Source organism: Camelus ferus, chromosome 5, assembly GCF_009834535.1.
Source record: "Camelus ferus isolate YT-003-E chromosome 5, BCGSAC_Cfer_1.0, whole genome shotgun sequence".
Lineage (NCBI taxonomy): Eukaryota > Metazoa > Chordata > Mammalia > Artiodactyla > Camelidae > Camelus > Camelus ferus.
The window spans coordinates 90,432,227-90,450,246 of record NC_045700.1 but is presented as its reverse complement, the minus strand read 5'-3'; the positions used below and the strand labels follow the sequence as shown (position 1 = coordinate 90,450,246).

The following is an 18,020-nucleotide window of genomic DNA, read 5'->3' as shown; positions in this document are numbered from 1 at the left end:
ACCCTCCGCTGGGGCAAACTCTAGGCAACAACACTGAAAGAAAAATTTGTCCTACGAGACTCCCCCAGGAGGGCCCTTCCCTTTGACGCTCTTCGTCCCCCAGCGAAGCCGCTGAGTGTTTCTATTGGCTGATCAAGATGCCAATCTCCGAGGCGGGCTTTCCATTGGCTTCGGGGCGGGCGCTCCGAGGCTAGAGGGAAGGAGAAGGGATCAGGAGCGGGAGCTGAGGGGAGGGACAGGCCGGACGGGGTCTGGCCGCTGCCGCTGCTCACCGGAGGACTCAAGGCCGGGCTGTGGCACTGTCCTCTGCTCCTGGGCACCGCCTGCGAGGCTCCGCCGAGCCAGCGTGGGAGAGCCGCGGGCGGCGGCCGCCGCATCATGTCAGCCAAGGACGAGCGTGCCAGGGAGATCCTGAGGGGCTTCAAACTGTATCCGCCCGGGAGCGGGGCGGGGCCGGGAGGACTTGGGAGGCGGCCGCTTGCTGAGGAGATGGGCCGGGGGCGGGGGCCGCGCCAGGTGGGCACCGGAGGAGTGGGTGGCGGGAAGTGAGGAAAGGAACGGCGTCCCGGGCCCCCGGAGGGACCTGGCGCAGGAGGCGGGGAAATGGGCGTCTTGAGGGAAGAAGGGGACGTTGATGGGATCCCCGCGGGATAGAAGCCGAGGAGCCCCGGAATTGGGCTGGAGAGGCGCCGGGCGTCGAAAACGTGTGTGTCGAGGAGGCGCGCTTGGGTCGGAGAAGAGAGGCCAGGAAGGGGCTGCGGCCCGCGCGGAAGGGATGAGGGGGCGCGGTGGGCTGGCCTCGAAGCCCAGCAGCCTCTTTGGCGGGAAGCCCCCGGGGGCAGCAGGGAAGACTGACTTGGAGCGAGTGACCTTGTGCGGGACAAATGCAGGTGCTGGTGTTGAACTCTCTCGGGTTCTCCCATCCCATCCCACCTCACTCCACCCCACCTTGTTTCCACAACTTCCCTTCCTCACTTGTGGCTCCTTCCTGGGCTGGAGCAGAGGGAGGTGGGGAGTGAGAAGTCCGAGATGGACCTCGTCTTAACTCTGCCTTGACCTTTTGAGGCATTGGACGATCGCTGCTTCTCCCTCAGCTCCCAGTTTTCTTTGCAGCGAAATGAGGATCCTAAATTTGTGTGTGGGATGCCTTGAGGTGTTTTGGTTTTGCACTGGAACTCTTGGCAAAGGTATCTGCTTGCTGGAATGTGTGTGGAACGCATAGATATGGTGGAGCTGTCCAGCAATTGTTTGATTACGTTGGGGACAGGGTGGGATTTAGTAGAATATAGAAATCGTTGCCTCAGGCCTATTGTGGTGCGGCTGCTGCAACCTTCTCTTCTTACTGTAGTGAAGCTTTGTGTTTTAATGGAGTGTTAATCTGTGACCGTATGATGCCGATGAAAAAATGCAATCTTGTCCCTTCCAATTTTACATTTTCCTGCTGATCTTAATCTCTTCTTACATCCTATACTTACAATATGGAACATCCTTAAGTTTCTCTCAGTGAAGATGTAGTCATCACTTTAGGGCTCCTCACCTGGAGGTTTAGTAAAACATTGTTCTCTGAGCTGCCTGTGTGTTTTCACAATGCCCGTTTCACTCCTGAAAATTTTAATTGCTTTGTCATACTCGGAAACCAAGTTGGTAGTAAATTTTAGAATACAGCAGCAAACAAGTTACAGGAAGTTTTGGCTATACAAAAGAAAATTTTCAAATGGAAGCTGACCTGCTATGCTTTTTTTTTTTTTTTTAAAGAGGAGGCATTATCATCTTTACATACTGCCATTTGTGATAAGCATTCAGTACTTTCATGCAGTGAAATTTAGTAATAGCCTCTTTTATAGCCTCCATGTACCTTTCTGTAGTTCTCTTCATAATGGTGCCTATGAATAGATAGGGATGGCTGAAGTGTTAGAAAAGCCATAACATGGCTTTTTATTTTTCCCTTAAGTAATTTATATTGTTAGTTAACGTCTATGCTGTAGACAGTAAACCCGCGACTATGGAAAATTGAGTTTTCAGAAGCAATGTTTTTGTCTGCTTGGAATTAACATATTGCTGGAAACAAGAAAGTATCAAGTTTTTAATTATTTTTTATTGAAGTGTAGTTGATTTACAGTGTTAGTTTCAGGTATGCAGTAAAGCGATTCGGTTATACATATACATTTTTTCCTAGATTTTTTCCATTATAGCTTATTACAAGAAATTGAATATAGTCCCCTGTGCTATACAGTAGGGCCTTGTTGATTTTATATATAATAGTGTGTATCTGTTAATTCCAAACTCCTAATTTATCCCTCCTCCCTCAAGAAAGGATCTGTTTAATAGCTTTTGAACAAAGCAAAAAGGGAAAGTTTGAGCTTCTCACCTTCAGTCTTGGCTCTTGAACCTTGTTCAGGAGAAACATTTTTTCTTGAGAAAGAGGCTAAGGGACGAAAAAGGAAAAGAATAGAAAGCAGAACCTGTGTCAGCCTGCTAGAAGGGAAGGTGAATTAACCAATTAAGTAATGACTTTAGTACCTCTAGAAATGGGCTTTTAGGGAAAATTTGACCTGGGCTGAATAAATCACAAGGGAAGCAGACACACACACACACACACACAAAACACACAACACACACACACACACACACACACACACACACACACAGGGAGCAATGGAATCCTCTGGTAGCCTTTATTGGCATCAAAGAATTAAGAGAGAAAAGTAAAGGAGTTTTAGGATTTGCCCATACCTTCAGGAAAAAATAAAATTAATGTTTTAATAAGAAACTACCTGACTGTTGCTCACCTTTTATTGGATAAGTTGTTTTTCTGAACTTTCTTTTAGAGTATCTTTCTGTAAGAAGAGTTTTCACTACAAAAAGAAATCACCATTATATTCTCCTACCAAAGTACCAACAATGTTGACAATACTCATTTTCCACATTGACTATGTTGTTCTTTTTTGTTTTTGCCAATTTGAACAACAGATAATATCTTGTTTTAATTTGTTTTTCCCTGATTCCTAGACCTCTGGAGGGGTAATGTAGGATAGTGGTTAGGAGCTGTGCTGGCCTGTAGAGATATACTGTCTGCATTGGAGTCCCAGCCCTGTGCCTCTGGCTGTGTGGCCCTGAACAGTTTATTTAATGACTGCCACATTTTCCTTATCTGTAAATAGGGATAAAAATAGTACCTTATCTCCTAGGGTTGTGAGGATTATATGAGTTGGTATCTAAAGCATTTAACAATGCACCTGATGCCTGGTTAGCATTGTGTATTGACTATTGTTGCTGTTGTTGTTAGCTATTAGTGTTGTTGTTGGAGAAGTTGCAAAATCTTCTCTTTGACCATTTCTTTTTCTTCTGTGAATTGCTTGGTGGTTTTGTTTTTGCCCGTTTTGCTATTGAATTTCTTATTTTTCTTATTGCTTTGCAAGTGTTGTGGTATCAATCCTTTGCCTATATTGTATGTTGCAAATGTTTTCTCTCAATTTATTACTTGTCTCTTTTTTGTTGAACAGGAATTTTAAATTATCACTTCAAATTCATCAATATTTCTCATGTGGCTTCTGCATTTTGTGTCTTGTTTAAGAAGAACTTCCTTGTCTTAAGGTTTATTAAATATCCTCCTATGTTTTTTCTCTTTTTAATGTTAGCTCTTTAATCCACTTGGAATGTATTTACACTTATGTTATGTGGTAGAAATCTAACTTCCTTTGCTGTTTGGGTAGCCAGTTGCCCCACTACTATTTACTGAGTAGTTAGTCCATCCTTTTCCCCACTGTTCTGAAATGCTATCTTTGTCATATATTGAGGCTCCATAAGACATGGATTTATTTTTGGAATATATCTGTTTCATTGTTCCATTTATCTCTTCCCATTCCTTTCCTGTATGCATTGTTTTAATTATTTTAGTTTTATATTATGACTTAGTATAGTTTACAATAGGGTTGATATGTCATGAACAGAGAATGTGTTTGAAGTCATACTGTAAGTTCCTTATAAATATTCATGTCCCTTTTATACAAATAGAACCTTGCTTATATTTCCAGAATAGGTACTCAATAAGTATGAATAGCACACTTCATAAATCAGGGATAGTCTTTGTATCTGAGAAAATGCAGTATAAACTTTTGTATTTGCTGTAAGTCTTTTTAAAATAAAATATTTGTAAGATTTATTTTTCACATCACCTACACCTCACCTTACCCCCTTTCAGCTCAAACACATTGAGTCTTGGATTTCTTGCTTGCTTGTTAAAAACATAATGCTTCCTAATTTTGAATTAAAGTTATGAATGAAATATTACTTGGAGAAGAAATGTGGTTCTCCTGCAAAGGTTTTGAATTTGAGTATTTTGAATAGCTGATATGGAGATGTTGTTTGGGATCCTGAATTCCCCATTTCATTCATTCAACAAAAGTCTGTTGGCAGACTTCTGAACAGGGTCCTATATATTTAAATGACATAACAATGAATGAGTCACAGACCCTTCTTTCCAGAAATGTAACCATTTATATGTCTGCTTAGAAAGGATATCTACAAAAGGAATGCATTTTTAAAAATAGTATTTAATTTTTCTTTTACAAGCTCCAGCTACATAAAAATGAAGTTTGTTGGTATTTTAATATAGCTTTCTAATATAGCTAATGTTTAATGTATTTCCTTTTATTAAAATGGAGTCATAAATATTATTTTGAAACTTTTTTCACTTAATTTACCATGCTTATAATTTTCAAAAGATAGTTACTTTCAATTGCTTTCAGTGACTCAGATTTGTCACAGTCCTCTTATACTGGTTTTCTAGTATAGGCTGTAATGTACTGTTCAGCTTATTCAAATTACTTTTTTCTCAACATAAATATATAACTTTATTAAGTTAATGTCAAGAAACTGACACACTGCCATAAGAAAGGATTATGCTTTTGCTATTTCATTATTTTTAATCCATCTGGAATGTGCTTTGATATAAGGTATGAAGCAGTGATTTAATTTTTTAAAGGTTAGCTAATTGTCCCCCATTTCTTTATTTATACCCCAGATATTAACATAATATCCAGAATATAAATGACTGCCTGCACCAGTAAGATAAATATTTAACTCAAAATGGACAAAGCATAAGAACAAACAGTTCTCAGAAGACAAATTCAAATAACCAATGAATAAATTCAGAGATGTTCAACTTTATTAAAACAACAAACTATCCCTCTTTCCCAATTAATTGACAAAAATTTAGAAGATTGATGATACTCAGTCTTGGCCACTATTAGGGGAAAGGGATGCTTCATTTGTTCTCTGTGTGTGTGCGTGTGTGTGTATGTGTGTTTGTGTGTGCGTGCGCGCATTTATGGAAAGTAATTGGTATCTACAGAAATTTTACATGTAACTGCAGTAAAGCATAGAGCAGTCATTAGAGCATGGACTCTAGGTTCAGACTTTCTTGCCTCCACCTCTGTGACCCTGGGCAGAGCACTCAAACTCTGAACCTTAGTATCTATTTCATTTCCTTAGAAGGTTATGAAAATTAAATGCAACTGCATATAAAATGCTTAGTACAGTGTCTGGCACATAGTAAGTAATATTAACTGCTGGTATTATTTGTTTTATTAATAATTATTATTATTAAAATAACAATACTGTTACTATTACTATAAACCCACTTATTTTTCTGAGGTATGACCAATGACTTCATGCTAATCTCTTTCTTACTGAGAAACTGTAATGTCTCTGTTTTACATCTTTGAAGAAGTGATTCAGTTAATAAGCACTGATGTATACCTAGTGTTTATCTTGTTTTCTAGGAGCTAATCACATTCCAATATATGGCAGGTGAGCCAAAAAATTCCTAGTTTGGCTCAGAAGGTTTCTTGTGTTCTTGGCATTTCCTCTCCATAGTTTGCTCCTGGATCCCCCACATTCTTTCTTGTAGACCTTAATCTCTGACTTTACTTCCAGTCAGAAATAGTTGGCTTTACATCTCCTATTCACTTAGGTTTCCTTATTAAGAAGAATAGACTGTTGAACTTTTCTTGAATGTCAGTATTGCCTAAGAGATGCCTTGGCCAAGTGTTAAAGATGAGCTTGGGGTTTATAATTCCTAAAATACAATTTTTGCCTTATCAACCCAAATTTGGGGAAAGCAACTAAAACATACCATCCATATAGCCAGTAAATACTGTTGATCCCAGATTGTCTGGTCGTGGATTCGCATAGACTGTGTTTGGTAGTTTGTTCTCCAAGATCTTCATGCATGGGCTCTATTATTGTAGTTATCGTCCTCCTGAATGGATTAAATGAATATACCATCCTATTGATCATGTTATTTAGGATTTTTAAACAAGACTTGCCGCTTTTGCATTTTGGGGAGGAATTTGGAATATAATTTGGTAACTTATAGTCTTTTTCATACCTTCTAAATTTCTTTCCAGGATTGTGTTTATGGTGAAATATTATAGTAACTTCTGGAAAAATGGAACAGAATACAGTAAGACACTGATGGAAAATTCTTGTATCACCCCTAAATTTGATAAAGGACTAGCAGGGTGCTGAGGTTTGCCAGCTCTAGGTTCTTATTAGACTTGACCTCTCTTTTGCCTCACAGGCTTCACTTGTCAGCACTCTCTGCCCACAAATCCCCATGTTAGAGAAGGACTTGACTTCTAAATATATGGACCTGTCTTATTCCTCAGCTTTAGCATCATACCAGCTTGTCTAGTAATCAGACTGCTCCAGTCATTGCTTGAATGCTTAAAACTCAAATTCTCAAGATTTTAGGAGCAACATTCTTCTTTTGCTTTGGACTGGCTGATAATTTTGAAACTGAGAAGAAAAGCGAATATATTTTCTTACAGTCCAATATCCATAAAGATCTCAGTGGATTGGACTAAAGAAGCACACACTGTTTATGGAGGAATTTGCTTAGTCTGCAGTTGGGGTGGGGGTAGGGGGCACAGCAAAGTGGAGCTGGTCCAGAGAAGAGGCACTTGAAACATGTCAGTACAATAATTAGAGAACTGAGAGGGATTAACTTGAAAATGAATTGGACAAAGAATATGAATGTTTTCTTCTGAAGTTTAAAAACTGTTTGAAAGAGGAAGAATTAAATGTGTTCTATATGGCTCTCAGAGGATACAAGGTTAGAAATCACAGACGACAGAGTTTAGCCCATTTTTAATGAGTAGAGTTACCTGAAGAAAAAAAATTCCAGAAAATATTTTAAGCATCAGATAGATGCTTGTCTATCGTGTGTATTGCAGCAGAAAATGTATGCATCAGATAAGGTGTTAGAGTAGATGATCTCCAGAAGGACTCAAATCCTTTCGACACTGTAATTCTTTGATGTAGTGACCACCTTTCTTAGGTAACAAGGATTCTTTGTAGCAAGTATTTCTATTGAGATAGGTACTCCACCTAAAATAGGCAAAACATTTTTGTGTGATTTGATGTTATTAAAGCATAATATTGTTTCCTTTTCGTTTTTCAGACAACTCTTAGATACTCGGTGTTGGTAACGTATTTTGTTTAGTGTATCATGGATCCACTGAGTCAAAGTTACAGAGAGCAGTTTTTGCCTCTGAATTTATATTAAGTCTAGAGAACTAAACATAAATAACTCTAATAAATAACACTATAAATTTAGCCATAAGAAGAAAAGGGGTAGCCTAATAATATCCAACATTCTTATAGTCTTTTTCAGTTTTTCAGAGCACTTTGATGCAGTATTACCATGATGCCTCTCTGGAGAGTTTATTTGTGTTGCCATAGTTTTGATTTTGAGTTGAAAATTTTTCCTCAGTGTTTAAGTCACAGATTTATTTTTCACTTGAAAATTATTCTCTTCCATTGTGATTATATCCCCTGTATTTTTTTGTTTTTCCTCAACTTTCAGATACAGAGTACAGAATTTAGACTGGGATAAGGAAGAATTTTCTAACAATTAGAGTTACTTGAAAAAAAGACACTTTTCAGAAAGTATTTAAGCAGCATGTATTAGTCTGCTAGGGCTGCCACAACAAAATTTACCATACACTGGGTGGCTTAAACAACAGACATTTATTTCTCAACAATTCCGGAAGCTAGGAATTCCAAGATCAAGGTACTAGCTGATTTTGTTCCTGGTGAGTGCTCTGTTCCTGGCTTACAGACAGCCACCTTCTCTCGTGTCCTCACGTGGTGGAGAGAGCGTGGATAGGCAAATTGTAGGAGAGTCATAACTATACCATGTGTGGCACTGCTACCTGGGTGACAGTTCTATTTGGAAAGGATGGTTTGTGGACAGGTCACTGCAAAAAAAAAATTTTTTTTAATGGACTGAATCTGAGAATCTAGCCATAAGAAATGTTAAGACTTTGCTTTTAAGCCATCTCTGTGAAGAGCAAAGGCAGAGGAGCTCTGGCCTTAGTGCTGCCACTTACTGGTGGTTTATTCAGGCATTTGTTAGCAGGATCTGTAAGTGCCAGGTAATTTGCTAAACCCAAGAGATGGAAAATGATAAGCCAGATTCCATATCCAAAGAACTTTTATTTTATGAGGGAGGGAGAATGGGAGATAGAGAGACAGAGATGATAACAATCAGAATACAACGTGGTAAGTGCCCAGTAGTATGAAATGGAACCTCTTAATAAAGAATGACTGCTGCTGGAGGCGTTCTGGAAGACTTAAGAATTGTCATTTGAATAGGATCTTGGATGATGAGTAGGTGTTGAGGAGTTTAATTTTAAAGATACTGGGGAGCAACACAGAGGAAGGAAAGTGATGGCATGAAAAATGAGGGAAGAGAGGGTTTTAGAGGGGAGTTGGGGTCAAGAATGAGGAAAGAGGATAAAAAACAAGTCATTGGAATTGCTGAAAATTTTGTTCATTCATTGAATATTTGAGACTCTACTGAGAGTCCCATGATACCTGATGGATCATTGGTGATCTTTTTGAAAATAGTAAATTGGGGGAAACAAATTAACTATCATGTGTCAAGATTAGAAAATGGGTAATAGATGAGGAAATAAATTCAGCAAGAACAGATTACTCTTTCAAGAAATCTGGTGACCTGGGAAAGCAGAGATTAGGGGAGTAGCTTGAGCAAGTAGAAAGCTTTTATTATAGAAGTCACTTATTTAAGCGTATTCAACTTTGTGCAAGTTGTTTAAAATCTATAAAACAAGAATAATGCTTGCTCCCACTACCTTACAGAGATATTATGAAATTTGAGTAAATATATATGCCAGTTCACTTTAAAAACTAGAGCTCTACAAATTCATTATGCTTACTATTACATTGTTAAAATTATTTATTTGTCTTTGCTTTAAAGTTCAGGGTTGCTTTCTATTTTGCAAATTTGTAGGTTTCATGTTTCAGGGTGTTGATAAAGCCAGAGTCTTAGTGATCTTCTTTTTTTTTTTTTTTTTTTTTTTGACTCCAGATTAGACATCCTTTTTTCACAATTCTGGGAAGTAATTGTGGCTGTTGACATGATAGTATAGTAAGCCCCCTGTGTGACACATATGTCCCATTTGAAAGCCAAAAAACCATGTTTGGCTTTTTTTTTTTTTTTTAGGAGGGTTATAATTTGAGGAAGTTGATTTCCCTCTCAATACTGTAGAATTTTAAAAGCTACGTAAAATTCAGGGATCTCTGAATGTGGATTTTCATAGGATTCAAAGCAATATCCCTATTACTCTAAATAATGTGTAAGAAACAGTGGCTGATCCTTTGGGGAATGCACCCTTGGAAAAGTGCTTTGTGTTAACTCTTCTTCAATCAGGAAGTTCTGGGAAGCAAATAAAAATGCAAAGGGAGTCTCTCTGTGAAATCTCTTTGGCTATGTCTATTCTAACTTGTTTCTGACCACTTTCAGGCACATAACTGCACATATATCAGTAGAATAATAGACCTACTAGAAAAAGAAAGGTTTGTTTCATTGTTTGACTTTGCTAGTGAGAAGACTGTGTTATGTTTCAAATAATGACCTCTCATTACTAAATTACTTGCCTCCACTGTTTCCCAGGCCAGTTTGAATTTTGACTGTATGCTTTCCAAGCATAGTACCTCTGCCAGGGCCAGAGTATTATTTCACAGGGCTATCACTACTGATTACAGTGCTGCATATTATGTTTCAAGGATACCAGGTTTCTCAGGGATCCATTTATATTTTCTCAACCTTGCTCCTACAAATAGGAAAAATACCACAGGGAAAATCATTGTGAAATTATTGGGCAGAGAAAGGTGTTTCAATGTACATCATTTGGAATTGGTTCTTGAAATGTACTAAAAAAAAGGGGGGGGGATGCTCTGTATAACCAGTGCTAGTGTGGAAGGAGCCTAAAAGGAGGGCTTCAATATTTAAAAATTAATGAAGGTGGGAGATAGTGATAGAGTGTATGCCTACCATCCATAAAGTTCTGGGTTCAATCCCCAGTACTTCCATTTAAAAATTTTTAAATAAATAAATAAACCTACAAAAAATAAAAATTTATTAAAGTAAGAGTAACAGAAGGAAATGAGTTCAGAAAGTGAACAAGGAGGAGAATTTGAGAAGAGAGAGATCACAAAGGCAGTGTTAAAAGACAAAGAACAAGAAAAAAAAAAAAAGAAAGAAAGAAAAGAAAAAGCCACAACCAAAAACTAGGAAAGCAAAGCAAAGAAAGGCATTCCTATGATGAAAATGCTCAGGATACCACTAAATAGAAACTCCCTTTGTTTACTGCTGGTCATTGCAGCTACTTCCACCCCAGAGGAATGAGAAGGGGAGGCTTTTCTTCATGCCTGTGACCTTGTTATTGAAGCTTTGCCTCCTATTGCTGGAGTTTGCCATAGTAGGCATCAGCATGTGTCATTTGTGCTTAGTCAGCCATTTTGCCTGAAAATCCTACTTACCTTGAAATTCCTCAGACTGTAGGTAATGAGCCGCATGCATGCCCATATATAATTTACAGGTACTCTACAAAGTCATGAATTCAACTTAATGCAAAATGGGCTTTTAAATTCTAGTATGTTTTTACCAGCAATTTGCCTTACTGACTTAACTGTTCTCCTTAAGGAGAATGGGGGGTTTTTGTTTGTTTGTTTGTTGCTTTTTGTTTTTTGCTGAGCTCCAGCTCTTAAGTTGCCATTTCCACAGCCTGCTGAACCTTGAATGAGCAACTCTCCTTGTTTGGCTTCTAGACACTCTTCAGTGAGCCTTGCTCTCTGGTTGCTCAGTCTGAATGAGAATTCTAATCAACCCCTCTGACTGCTCTCTGATGCTCAGTGTGGTTCAACACATATTAAGAGCTGATTATATGCTGAGCACTGAAAAGAGAAGGATAAATAATATAGTGCCAATGGAATTTGACTTGCAAACTTGTATGCATGGTACATTCTGATATATGCTGTGAAGCAGGTATAAACAAGTGTACAGGCACACTGAGGAGGAATCACAGCTTTGTCTCAGGGTGTATCAGGGACCACAATCAGAGAGGAAGTTGACAATAGCACTGGGTTTTTAAGGAGAGTATGGGAGGGCGGGATGCACATTCTAGGCAGAGTAGAGCAGGGGTCTGCTAAACACTGAAGCAGAAGAAATCATCTTTGGGAAGGACAGCAATTAGGGGTGACTGGAGGATAGTCTGTGCCTAGGAGCTAGGGTAAGAGGTGACTGGAGAATGGAAAGGATGGCAGAGACTAGCCTCAGTATCCTCCTCCCTCCAACTAGCCTTGCCTTACCCTCTTAACTTCTTCACTCCAGGTTTATAGCAGTTCATTATACCTGCTGCCCTCCTGGTTACCTGTTGATTTCCTGTTTTTTATTAAATTGTCCTTTCTACTTGATCTACCTTCCTATCTCACCCTTCTCCATTATCCTTTTAACCTATTATTAACTTACAACCTTTTTTTAATAAAATCAGTATTCCCCAAACCTATTTACAAAGCCTGAACTTGATGTGTTCCTCAGAAATGAGTGTGTCTGAGGATGGAAGGACTTTTTTTATTGGACACTCACATAGGACTAAGGGAGGCCATATCTAGCAAGAACAGAGGTCTTGTCTTTCTATCCTCTAGAGCACTGCTTCTTAGACTATCACTGGTAACAAACCAGGCTTTCACTTCTAATCCTATACAGACTGATATTTGTATAAATAAAAATGAATTATTAGAAAAATGACATACAAAATATAAGTCAAAAATTTTGTTATTAGAGTCAACATACAGATTACTCTGCAAATTGCTATTAAAATTTTTAAACACTTACCTTGTCACAGACTAGTAACCCAACACATTCACAAACCAGCACCCATCTGTAGGACCGCATTTTGAATAGCACAACTGTTGAATCCCCAATACGACTTGTGCCTGATACTCAGGAGAACTTCAGTGCATGTTTGGGGAATAAGTACGTAAATGAGAAAGTTAACATGATTATAGTAGTAGGAAGGGGGAAATGACAGTAGCAGCTGTCTTGGAGAGTTGAAGGGAAATGATTGAGAAAGTAAAGAGTACTATAGTAATGTTACCCTCCATGTAAAACAAACTTTGTCTCATCACTCTCTGATCATTCCTTTGGCTCTCTAGTGAGGCAGATACAGGATACTAAATCACCTGTGTGGACTTCTGTGTAATAATAGTTTTGATCTTGCCAAATATATAAAACTTACTCTGCATGTCTGCAGAAAAATGTCAACCTGCTTATCTGAACTAGTTCTCAAGAGCAAATCTGCAGTTGTAAGGATTGATTTCAAATAGTAACTCCTGCTGTTTGACTCAAAGTATTTCTTCACGTTGTAATATGAACCATACTGCCAAATGTTTTCCCTGCCCGAGATTTTCTTGTTTCCTTTTGTATCTTCTCAGAAAATTAGCTGGATAGGGTAAGAAGTCTTCATATCAAAAACTTTGTAATAAACAAACCCTCTATGTCGATTAAGATAATTTCAGATTGCTTATAACACTGCACATTTTCAGTTCTTAAAAGCAAATTGTAAGGTCTTGAATCCCTTTCAAATGAGGAATTCATGGTATCATTCAAGGAATAGAAAAGCAGGAGGTATACTTTTTAATATTCAAACATGTAGCAGCATTTGAAGGAGATCATTAATTTGAAACATTTAGTTAATTGAATGGAACTTATAACAAGGAAGTTTTATTATTTTAAATAGAATTTTGTTTACATCGTAGGTCACTGCAATCAGCCCTCCATACCTGAGGATTCCACATTTGGGGAATTCAACCAACTGCAAGTTGAAAATATTCAGGAAAAAATTCCAGAAAATTCCAAAAGCAAAACTTGAAATTGCCACACCAGCAACTATTTATATAATATTTACATTGTATTAGGTAGTATGAATATTCTAGAGGTAATTTAAAGTACACAGGAGGATATGCATAGGTTACATGCAAATACTATACCATTTTGTAAATAAGGGTCTTGAGCACCTGCAGATTATGGTATGGCAGGTAGTCCCAGAACCAGACCCCTGCAGATACTGAGGGACAGCTGTACAGCATCAATAAATTGATGCATAGTCCTTATTCTCTACTAACCACATCCCAAGAGAATAGAGTTAAGAGGGGCAAAAGGACCATTTTTGTGGTAAATTTGGGAGTCTGCCTGCCTTTCTCGCCCTCCAATCAGTTTCCTCAGCTCTTCTAGCTCTGGAGACTTGTCCTCACAAAGATGCTTAGGACCCTGCAGCTGCCTGAAGCCACTTTCTTTCCAAGAGTATGTAGAGTGGACAGGCCTCTGCCTGAATGCTAGCTATGTTTACTAGCTGTGAGTTCCTGAGAAAGGAATTTAACTTATATGAACACTACTGTTTCATGTGGGTGTCATTATTAAATGAGATAAGACTGAAAAATAGAGAGGGGCTCTTAGGGCAGCACTTGGCATGTGTATTAAACATCGATGCTCAGGTATATTAGTTCTTTTACTCTGCCTCTTTCTTTAAGGATTAGCTTTAAGCAATTAATGTAGCATATAAGGCTAATGATATTGTTCCAGATAAAGCTGGAAATATTGTTCACCTTTTCCCTGGCCTTATATGTCTGCAGTTATCAAGTTAAACAAGACTGCTAGGAAGCTAGCTTTGAGAAATAGAAAAGAGTTAGGACTTCCTTTATTTGTCTGCATTGGTAATGAATCATAGATTAAGAATTATTGACTCTTATAGCCATTGTTAGGCTAATACAATCAGTGGGGTTTCCCTTAGCCTTTGGAAATTTTACAGAAACTCAGAAGAGAGACAAGAACCTCAAATCTGAGACTGATTTCTATCTCCCCCAGTCCTGACTGGACTGGCTTGCCCAGCAACACCCCTTACCATTTGAATGTGGGAGAAACTAACCCCTCAACTAGTACTAGATCTGTTACCTGGACATTGTTGTGGTTTTATTGATTTTAGATAGAGTGATTCAGTAATTTCTGGGAAGTTTGCCTAAGCTAAAAGAAAAAATAGTGTCTCTAGTCACACAGCACGTCCTCTTTGTAAATATGTCTTCTACCCATCAAGGATGTATAAGAGATCAAGAATCTGGATCCCCCATCAGTGAGTGAGTTCTAACCTGTTGAGTACATTAGCAGCATAATCTGAGCTGGCATTCCACAATACCAAAAGGCATCCTGTAGTCTGCAGTGTTTGAGGTGACTTTCTAGCCTCACGTCCTGGAAGAACTGCTTGTCGTGTACCATAAGCTTAGGGATCATGACTTACTTATCTTCTGTCCCCCCCTGTCTTGAGTATAGTCTCTCCCTGGTACAGACTGGGTATGCAGAAGGCCTGTCTGTGTCATATAAATATTAAGAACATGGATGTTGAAATCAGGCACTCAAAAACCAACTTTAGGACTTACTGGTTTGTAACCTTTGAACATGTAGTTGCCATCCCTAAACCTCAGATTCCTTTCCATATAAGGGCTATAATAATAATGCCTATATCACATGGTTGTGAGGATTAATTTAGATGTGAATAAAGTACTTGGCCAATATCTGACACTCAGTACGTGTTAATCATCATTATACAGTAAATAAGTGCCGAATATAAAGATTAGTGGTACTAGTCTGCCAAAGATTCTTACACCCAGGAGATATGTAATGTGAATCATCTGACATAAAATTATTTCCATTTCTTGGTAAAGTCTTCCGCTTTAGTTTATCCTGTTCATTTAAACAGAAATTTACTTAGATATGGCCTATTGGATAAGGAGTGTCTGATAAAGTATACCTGCTGATTCATATAATTGCTCCAAATAATCTTATGTGAAACTTTTCCTATTTTATTGTTTTTGGAAATTATCTTGGAGGAGGAACAGTCTGATGGTGGCTTATGAATATTTTTATATTAAATACTTCGTCATTCTAAAAAATATGCTAAACATTTCTAATTTCCATGGGAAAACCCTCAGGAAAAAAACATCCCCTCCCCTTTTTTTGGTTATATCTCTAGTGAAGTTTAGAAATTCAAAGAAGAATATTGCCTGGAAGCTGCAAAGAGACCCCATGTTTGAGCTTCTTGATGTTATTTCTGCACACAAAGAAGCATTTGGGCAAATAATCCATTGTTTGTTGTTGGTTCCTAAAGCACTGCCAGGGGAGACTTATACTCCTGGGGTCTCTTCTTATGTCCCAGGAGGAAGTGGATGGAAGATGGTTATTAATCTGCACCAACTTCAGTTTATTAGCTGTACTGGTTCCCAAACATGTTTTTGGCAGAGAAATATTCTGCAGGTTCCCTTATACTGTTTCTCTATCCATTGCCAGCACTGCAGCCAAAGATTTTATTTTTTCCATAACAATTTTTTAGATATTTGATTTTTTTCTCACACTGCGCATCTTTCTTCCATGCTGTCTTCCCCTCCTTTGTGCACACAAACTATGTAAGTTCAAATGACTATTTTCCCCTGAAAAAATGTAGTTATTCCAAACTTTCTTTCAGTTCCCTAAAATTTTATTTCCTAGAAACACCTTTTAACTCCCAGTATCAATTCTCTGTTCATCCGCTGTAGACTACCTCTCCCCCTCTGGTGGCATAGAATATGGACTTCAGTGACTATAATTTTTTCCTTCCATTCTGTGAGAGTGTTCTTCCCAGAACCCTACAGCTACTCAGTCCCTGGGCCAGTACATTATCTTAGGTCCTACCCCAGACCTACTGAACCAGAATCTATATTTTGACAAACTCCCTACATGGTTTATATGCACATGGAAGTTTAAGAAAGCACTGCTGTAAATCCTGTTTTGCTCAAAGAGGGAAAAACGAAGTAGTGGTTCTCAACCTGACTGTTCAGTGGAATCACCTGGGAAACTTTGAAAACTACTGATGTTTCAGTTCATCTCCAGAGATTCAGATTTAATTGGTCTGGGGGGCGGTCCAGACATTGGGAATTTTAGACATTCCTCAGGTGATTCTAATAAGCATTAGCTAAGGTTGAGAACCACTCTTATTCATGAATCTTACAATTTGCCGTAGTTTCTTGGAATATCATATGTAAATCAATGCAAGACTAATAACTAAAAAAGCCTGATTTTTACAATTATATTTATTGGGAGGGGATATATATATATACACCAATATATATATTGGTGTGTGTGTGTATATGTATATATGTGTGTGTATGTGTGTATATATATATATAGGTGTAGACACCAAAATATTAAATGGGAATCTCTACTTTATAGGATTACAGCTGTTCTTTTTTGTCCTCTATTTTCCAAACTTTCTATAATAGCCATGAATTCTTTTGGTAAAAAAAAATCCTCATATGTATATGTATGCTTTTTAATAAATATGGTCACATTATATGTGTTTTGTAAACTTTATCCTTTTTCAGACATCAATATATTACAAATATTTTCTCAGACTGTTAAATATTTGCATTGACTTTTATATTGTTTAAGGTGAATCCTGACCCAGAATGACTGGATTTTTACTGTAAAAAGTACTTTTACATACTGACTGGAGTCTTTGAGAGACTGACCGTTTAACTCTTGGAAACCTTTAGTGTTTGGAAGCTTTCCCTGTCCACAGAAGGGAAGATGTTTAAAAGGAGATGTCTAAACTGCAGTGAGGTCAGATCAGACCTTCCAAGAGCCTTTTGCAACTCATCTGTTGAGTACCAGCATTTTTTTGAGCTCTTAAACTTAACACATAGAACCTGACTTTACCATCCCAGAAGATGCTGCACCCCAGGGAATCTAATGGTGTTCGGATTGCAACCTATGTGTCCTGTTGAAGGGAACTATATTTGCAAGCTTCCTCTTCAAATCCTTTATGGTTTAGTTGGAATTGTGCTTCAAAACTAGTATCTCTTACAGTTTGAGTTTCCTCTGCATTAATATGTACATTATCATATGGAAAGCCAAAAAATGCCTAGAGCAACATCTTGAAAACATCAACGGTGTGTAGTTGGCCAAGCTAAAGTCAAATACCTCCTTTTTCCCTGAACTTGAGAATAAATATAAGTCCCAGTCCTCCTACTTCAAAAAAGTGATCTACCTTTTCTTCTTGATTGTTCTATTCTTGCCCCAGTCCAGTTGCATTGCATGGAAAAGGAAAAATTTTGCTAATGTTCTCTTTACAATCAGAAGAAAGGAGATAGTTTTGCAGTTGGGGAACCTTTTAAACAGATGTACAGCAGCTGACGCTGCAGGAGAGAAGTTCTGCTTGCCATCTTTTTACTTCATTTAACCTTTTCTCTGCCAGAATCTATACATAAAAGGTTCATAAATGTGCAGGTTTTAATTTCAGAGAAATAGGCTTAATATTTTATTCACAGAGTTGTATTTCTTACAGAGCTTTTTAAACTTTGCATTTCTTCTGAGAGGAAAGATTCCAAAACACTTCACAATCTAAAAACTTCAGGAGCTATACCTACTGACTCAAGTCATGATGGGATGTGTTCCTCTGAGCAGTGTTTCATCTGTGTTTGTGTCTTAACCTGAGATGATGGTGCTATCGTCCTTGGCTATCTCACCTGCATATGCAAATCAGGAAGAGAGGAGATACCAGGGTATGGCACAGTATTGAAAGGTGATGCAGGTTAGTGAGTGGATATTCAGCTTTGGAGGCTTGTTT

The 18,020-nt window shown here is 38.2% G+C and overlaps 1 protein-coding gene across 1 annotated transcript in view; it reads left to right on the top strand.

Moving 5' to 3' along the window:
* Positions 1-174: 174 nt before the first annotated feature.
* Positions 175-18,020, top strand: part of PDE6D (phosphodiesterase 6D) — a 45,153-nt gene continuing 27,307 nt past the window's right edge. The window contains exon 1 of the mRNA XM_006183284.3: positions 175-428. Within this exon, the coding sequence (XP_006183346.1) occupies positions 379-428 (50 nt within the window). The 5' untranslated portion in view covers positions 175-378. The remainder of the gene's footprint in view (positions 429-18,020) is intronic.